Here is a 7,985-nt window from a genome sequence, read left to right on the forward strand (position 1 = left end):
CATATATTCAGGTTTCATTCCATATATTCAGGTTTCATTCCATATATTCAAACTTTCAAATATAAGAATACATATACAATAATTTCCTGAACGGCATGCCATAATATATATATATATATATATATATATATATATATATATATATATATATATATATATAGTCATACAACAAAATATTCCATTGTTTAAAATTAAAAATGAAATTCCAACATTTTCTTTCAACCAGAGCTCAACTCTTTTGAATTGTTTCTGTACCAAAATGATCCTTGTGAATGTCTATAAATATTTATCATCTGTAATTTTCAGCATTCGGTACTTCAAAGCCTAAAAGAATAGTCTGAAATTTTGCCAAGAAAGCACTTCAGAAATAAAAACGGAATGTGTACTTTGGCTGTACAGCAGTGCAAATATAAAAACATAAAGAGTTTGTTCTACAAAAATAAGCCAAAGTTTGTGATGTGATCTGTTTATGCATATGTGTGTGTATTAGTTTTTTACAGAATATGGACCAGACTACTCATTGGAGATCAGCCCGAGTTGTAGACCGGACCGAAACAACAGCAAGCACCTGGAGCAGGTTGTCAGTACCATCAAAGGTATGTGTAATGTTTCTGTTTGGTTCAATGCACAGGTGCATCTGTGTGTGTGTAGTGGGGAGTGTAAACAGCTGTATGTTTGTGTCAGACTAAACTCTCACTCACCTTTATTTCTCTTGTCTTTGCTTGACTCTTTTACTGTTTTGTTTCATGTGTCTGTTCCTGTTTCTGTATATCTCTGTGTTGGTTAAAAGTAAAGCCTCTTTATTCTTTTGTCTTGCCTTTTGGTTTGTAACGTCCCTTTGTGTGCTCGTGTTTTAAACAGTATGTATGACTTCTTTCTTTTACTTTCAACGTCTCATTTATTTATCATCTTGATTTGTCTCGTTTTTTCTATTTGCATCTGTATCTGTACACTCCTTCATGTTTAGCCCTATAGATCATCTTTAAGCCTGAGTGTGTGTCAGTGAGCAAATTGACAAACACATTTTGTTAAACTCAAAGGCAAATACACTAGTGTATAAAACCTAAACTTAGTTCAATCTGAAATTAAGGCCTTATTTTCAAGCCATTTTTTCATCCAGGAAACAGTGACTCAGGACATTTCCATCCAGGGTGGGAAGATCTCTCTTATGTCATTTTTTTATCCTTTAACATTTTCTGTCATTCAAAGAGAGTCCATCCAGCATTTTACTAACCTGAGACATATTGTACTGCTAATATTACAGTTTAATCTCTACTTGAATAAAGGTGTATCATTGTTGCTAGCAGGTGGGGATCATGATCAGACTGTCTGACTGTACTGGACAATGACTGCTTGTAATCTGTCCACTCAAACAGACAGAAGTCTTCTTCATTTGCTGATGACTGTAAAATGTTTGGTTTTTTTTCCATTAATTGAAACCATATGCTACTTGATGACAATTTAATGCCAATTGTGAGACTATAGTTTATGAGAACTAATATTAACTGAATTTTATAGACTAACAAACTGAAACCAATGGGTACATGGGGATACCCACACATATTGTAAAAGGTCTGGTCATCCAAGACAGACCACAACAAAGGAGGACTGTCTCTTTTTTGTGCGCCAAGCATTATATAACCCCATGACATCTGTGCCTGCTATTCAGACACATGTACTGGACTCTTTACACAATGACTTTGACTACTGGCATTAATCAGACTATAGGTTTTCTGTCCCATGAGTAGATTGCAATAAATCCCAGAGCAGAGATGGTTGTGTTTGGAGTGGTGCTATAACCAGAAGGTTTAGACTGGTAACAAGTGTCGGTGTCCATGTTTAGTGATGAATTGTGGTTTTGCATTACTACAAATGGCCTTCAAGTGCCTGCACCAAGGGGAGAGGACCAATCCTCCCAATGTTGTAGAGAGACACACTGGCATTACTCCAGGCAACATGGTGTAGGGAGCTATAAGGTATGACTTTAGATCACCAGTGGTAGTGATCTGGAGGACCCTGACGGTGCAGCACTGTGTCAGTGATACCCTACCCTTCTTAACACAGCACCCTGGTACAGTCTTTCAACAAGACAAGCCCTTACATATACAGCATGTGTGTCTATGAACTGCCTCCATCATGTTGAGGTCCTTCCATGACCAGCCAGGTTCCATCTTTCCCCCAGTCAAAAATGTGAAATCAACTTGACCGTCAACGCCAACCCAGTGTGAGCTTCCAGATCTGGTGAGTCAGTTACAGCAGCTTTTCGCCAGCTTGTCACAGAAGATGATACAACAGCTATATGAATTTGTTCCTCACAGATTTGTTGCTTGTATTCAGGTCTAAGTGAGCAGAAGTTACACAGTGTAATTGCTCTGTGAGTTCTTTCTTACTAAAATGAAGTGACTACTGCATGCCAATCCTTACTTTTTTAATGTTGGCATCATTCCCAGCAAACTGTTGGCATTTGAGTCATGTAATTAGAAGAAGCTAGTTCCACAGTCAGATCTGTCATTGAGTTTCTGTACTCTGAAAGGCTCCTGCATGCCTGTTGAACAAACCATAAATAAACTATATGCTGGTTTGTAGCTTTTACAGATAACATTGTTTACTAAACAAACTTCTTTTAGTAGTAAAATGCATTACATTTCATTGAAAGGGTGACATTCATTTTGTTCTTTAAATAGTAAAACAAAATCTAACTTCTTTTAGTTAATAAAATTAGAGCAGTTTTGTTGTTTAAATGACCTCCCTAACCATTTGCTGGCTTTTGTTGACACTACCCCTCTAAAAAACTAATTTAACAAACTAATTGAACACATCTAAAACATGCAGGAGAGCAGCCTTAGAGGAACAGTTTGACACCTCTGTCCTAAGGCATCCAGGAGGCATCCTAATTAGATGCTTGAACCGAGCAAAACATCTTCATTACTGTGGGCGATGCCCCAATATGTCGATCCATCTCCTACTCTATCCTCCCATCACTTGTGAATAGGACTCCCAGATACTTTACCTCCTTTGCTTGAGACAAAGACTTACCCCCAACCAGGAAGGAACATGCCACCATTTTCCAGTTAAGGGCCATCACTTATCGGATCTGATTTTCATCCCAGTCACTTCACACTTTCCCCAGTGCACACTGAAAGTCATGGCTCAAAGATGCCAACCAAACCACATCATCTGCAAAGAGCAGCGACATACTTGACACCCTCCTCTAAAATACTGTGCCTTGAGATCCTGGTAATGAAACCATAACCAGTAATGGAGACAAGGGACGGTCCTGGCGAAGTCCAACCCTACACCTAGAATGAGATGGACTTTATGTCAAGGATGCAGAGAACTCTTGCTTTGGTTATACATGAACCAAATAGCCCTCAAAAGTAGCTCAGGTACCTTGTACTCCCTCAGCGCTACCCGCACTCAAGGAACATGGTCATAAACCTTCTCCAGAGCCACAAAGCACATGTAGACTCAAGAGTTTAACTCCTATGACCCCCTTAGCAACTCTGCAAGAGTTCAACAATCAGTCAGTGCCTCCTCTCCAACACCCTGAAATAAACTTCTCTGGGGTGGCTGAGAAGTGCAATTCCTTAATAACTGGAACACACTCTCTGGCCCCCCTTTTAAAAAATATAGACCACCACCTCAGTCTGCCACTCTACAGGCATTGTCCCAGCCCTCTACTCAACATTAAAGAGACCTATCAACTATAACAGATCCACAACATCCAGTGCCTTTAGCATCTCAGAGCAAATCTTGTAATCTTATCTACTCTTGGTGCCCTGTCACTGAGGAGCTTTTAACTACCTTAGCAACCTCTGCCATATTTATGGACTTGCCTTTCCCCTGACTCTTCAGACTCTGCGTCCTCAAAGGTGGACATGGTGAAAGTTGTGTGTCTCATGTAATTTGGTATTAGCAAACAGTATTTCCTAAAATTTTAATTAGTAAAGAAAGTAAGTATCAGAATGCAAACAAATGTTTTGGTGAGTCAGAAATGATGACAAACAGCTTCAGTCGCATCTGTTTACATTTCCTCCAGTATTATTAGCAGCACATGACACTTATGAAATGAGCAGTTGTTGGTTTAGGGAAATTTACTGTCTTTTAGTGTCAAAAGTAGATTGTGGAGTCAAGATAAGTTAATGAACAGTGACGGTCAATGTCAATCTCTTTTTATTACTTAAGCAATAAATACCAGGGCAAATAATTACTTTTCTTTTACTCAAATACTTTCAGGCATCAGCTTCAAAATCCCTCTGTGTAAAACTCTCAGATTCTTTGAAGAGACAATAAAACATTGCTATAAAAAACTTTTTGTTAATTGTGTTGTTACACACATAAATCTGCTTTGTAATTCCGAATATTATTTTTGAAGCCTCAGAAATAAAAACATAACCATTTAACAGGCACAAATATAGCTTTAGAGGTTTTTTTATTTGCTACCTACAGCTAAAGATTTGTTGTTGACATTGATGAACTGTTTATTTAAATCTATATAACCTGAGGTTTTTAAAAAGTTATCTAAAACAAGTAAACTCTTGTAGCAGAGTACATGAAACATGATGGAGACGTTATGAATCAATAACAGTTCATAAATTATAAAACTTTGGGCACCACCCTTGAAAGAAAGAAAAATTATATCTAGGATCTCAATATTTATCAGTCTCAAAAAGTTAAGTTACCCGAAACCATGAGTTCTTTGCTTTGGAGTAAGATCACAATTATATCAAAACACACACACATACAACTGAATTAAGTTTTGCACCGTTTATGTAACGTTTTTTCACCAAACAAATATATCACGTTTTGGCAGGTTATGAAAATTAGTGACTGTTTGAATTTGACACCAAAATATTGACGTGGTGTAGAATCAGCATAAAAGTTGAACTGGAGAGTCAGGTTAAACCAAAGAAGTTAAAACTTTGAGGAAAATGTGGTTTGAAAAGTTAAAGTTAACGTGAGGGTGAAGTGACAATAATTACGTGAAAACATCAATAAATTAGAGCCAAAGACCTGTAGCCTTGTTATCACCAGAAGCACCAGATTTTATCCTACCAAGAGTTGACTTTTATCAGCTGCTGCATTCGGTAACAAGTGGGAATTTAGGCCTTGGTTTGATGAAAGGTGGTCGAGAAGTATCATCTCCAGAACACTTTCCAGTCAGCAGGAGCTGAGAAGAACCTTCGGGCCGGTTTCAGGCGGTCCAACAGTCAGCTTTTCAGTTCTCAGTAGGCAGTGCTGGCTGGATGGACACTCAGATGGGCATTAGAGTAGACTGGCGGTGATGAGGCAGAGGGATCTTCAGTCTCACGAAGGACGACGAAACAGAGTTTATCTAAAGTTCTGACAAAACTTCACTAACTTTTACTAAAATAAAGTCAGTTATGACCGCCAAAATAATCTGGGAAAAACTTCTTAACAATGGAAAATTTGGCTCAAGGGGAAAAACATGATGAAGCCGGCGAGGCGGAAAAACACAAGAATCACAAACTCAAACGTACGAAGTTAAAAACAAACAAGGAGACAAGGATGAGCAGAGATGAAGAAGATGAGGGCAAGGAGGAGAAAGAGGAAGAAGTAGGAAAACTGTGCCTTGGGCTTTTAAACAAAGCCGGGGGTTGTGCTTCTTATCTCGGTTGTTCAATCACGGCTGCTGTTCTTAAGAAAAGGCGGGCGTTTCAGTGGGCATTCAACCAATAGAAATTACGCATACTTGGAGGTTAACTTTTATGCTTTCAAACAAAAAAAGGGGCAGCGTCTGAATTTTTACAACTTTTTGTCTCAAAGATGGAAGAAGTAAATCTAAAAAAGAGAAGAAACAGACTCGATCAGTAATTAGTTTAACTAGTTCTCAAATGGAGTTTAGCCTTTAGAACTAAATGAATCACGGTTAATGAGCACTGAAAGAAAACACATTACGTTTTTAAACTTGTTGTAACATTACTGAATTTCTAATACTGGTTGGGTTTTACTTAAAGACATGTAATATCCTATGCTAGATCACAGAAAAATAATGTTCTTACCTGATATCTGATATGCAAATTATTGAAAAGCAAAACAGAAAATTTATATAAAAAGCCATTAAAGGTGAAAAATGTGACTCTTGCATTTTTCAAAATAAGAACCTGTGGTCATTCTTGTGACTGAAAATAGAAAGGTTAGGCACAGGTTCAACATAAAAATTGCAGGGCAGAAAATTACTTTTAACAGATTAGAAAAATGCACAATTTATCAGATAGTCCAAAAAACGTTAACAAGAACTTTAAATCCCCTGCAGGGGGCAATGTAGGGCTTTCTTTCCAGTCCTAAAGGAATAATTCATATTCATAATCAATTGAGTTTAAACAGGCCTTGGATGTATTTTGTTCTCAGAGTGTAAATTCTATCAGGCACAACAGGACTGACACTGGGGGAGGTCGCGGTACTGGAGTCAGGAATTCTGTGCGTCAGTTTTGAGAGCTGGTGGGCATGGAAATTTTAGTTAGAATCAACAAAAGTGATTAGTTTATGGCTGTCTTGGGGTTCAGAAGAGGGGTGGGGGTGGGCTGATCAATGACCACTTTTGGCCTGATAAGATCAAGAGAGAGACATCTGGGTTTCCTTCCAAACACTGATGAAACAGTCCATTTGCATTAGGCTATTTAATGCAGAAATAGCTCAAACTCTGACATGGGACCCTACACTCTTACATTTCTACAGAACCCATCTCAAAAAGATCTGAACTATCACCTTTAAGTTAACATTTGATTTGTATTAACTATGAACATGCAAAATGAAATCAATTCAAATTGACCAAAAATTACAATGACTTGTAAACTATTCTTGTAAAACATTTTCCCAAATGTCACAACAAAACTTTACTGGGGTTTCACATACCAGACAGTGTAGTGGATCCTTTTGGGCGAGTTGTTTTTTAACTAAAGAGTGGGGTTTGTAAGCTCAATTTCTATTGTTTGGCCTGTTGCTGTCAAGTTTATTCACTTAAAGCTTAAAAAACTCTCCATTCTGCTGATGGAAAACTTACTGTTGGACAGTCTATTTATCCAAACAGCATTAAGTTTTCCAAATCCCATCAAATCGGAGGGGGAATCAGGAATTTATTTGCTGACATTCAGTAGGTTTATTTTTTTGGGCTTACAATAAATCTTCCAAATGGAGGGTTGAAAGTGTCACTGTTTTTAGTTATACAGCTTTTATTAGGAGCAGAGGACCAATAAATGAATGGATGGAAAAATGAAATAGAGACAAAGATGGAAAGATGTAGTAAATGTTTTTTTTCTTTTTTTGTTATATCTAATTCCTAAAAGTTATTATGCAAAATGTGAATAAAAACAACATGCAATGATTTGCAAATCTCATGAACCCATATTTCATTTACAATGGAACATATAGATTTATATGTTCCATATTCTTCATCATGAGACCCCTTATGATGAAGAAGATTATTGGACACAGTGTTCCCTCGCCCGGACACGGGTCACCAGGGCCCTACTCTGTAGCCATGCCACGTTGGCGAGCGCCTGGTGGCCGGGCTTTCACCCATGGAGCCCGGCCGGGCACAGTCCGAAGAGGATACGTGGGTCCCCCTTCCCATGGGCTCACCACCTATGGGAGGGGCCAAAGGGGTCGGGTGCAATGTAAGATGGGTGGTGGCCGAAGGCGGGGACCTTGGCGGTCTGATCCTTGGCTACAGAAGCTGGCTCTCGGGACTTGGAATGTCACCTCTGGTGGTGAAGGAGCCTGAGCTGGTGTGTGAGGTTGAGAGGTTTTAGGTAGAAATAGTCGGGCTCACCTCAACGCACGGCTCTGGCTCTAGAACCAGTCTCCTTGAGAGGGGTTGGGCACTCTTTTAGTCTGGAGTTGCCCATGGTGAGAGGCACAGAGCAGGAGTGGGCATACTTGTTGCCCCTCATCTTGGTGCCTGTACGTTGGGGTTTACCCCGGTGAACGAGAGGGTAGCCTCCCTCCGCCTACGTGTGGGGGGA

At 39.0% G+C, this 7,985-nt stretch overlaps 1 protein-coding gene across 2 annotated transcripts in view; it reads left to right on the forward strand.

The window, feature by feature from the left end:
• The window catches only part of hdac8 (histone deacetylase 8), a 72,382-nt gene that overhangs the window by 49,415 nt on the left and 14,982 nt on the right, over positions 1-7,985 (forward strand). For both annotated transcript variants that reach the window (XM_037976587.1, XM_037976588.1), the window contains one exon: positions 491-596. In XM_037976587.1, coding sequence (XP_037832515.1) covers positions 491-596 — 106 coding nt within the window. The remainder of the gene's footprint in view (positions 1-490; positions 597-7,985) is intronic.

The sequence above is a fragment of the Kryptolebias marmoratus genome, linkage group LG7 (assembly GCF_001649575.2).
Source record: "Kryptolebias marmoratus isolate JLee-2015 linkage group LG7, ASM164957v2, whole genome shotgun sequence".
Lineage (NCBI taxonomy): Eukaryota > Metazoa > Chordata > Actinopteri > Cyprinodontiformes > Rivulidae > Kryptolebias > Kryptolebias marmoratus.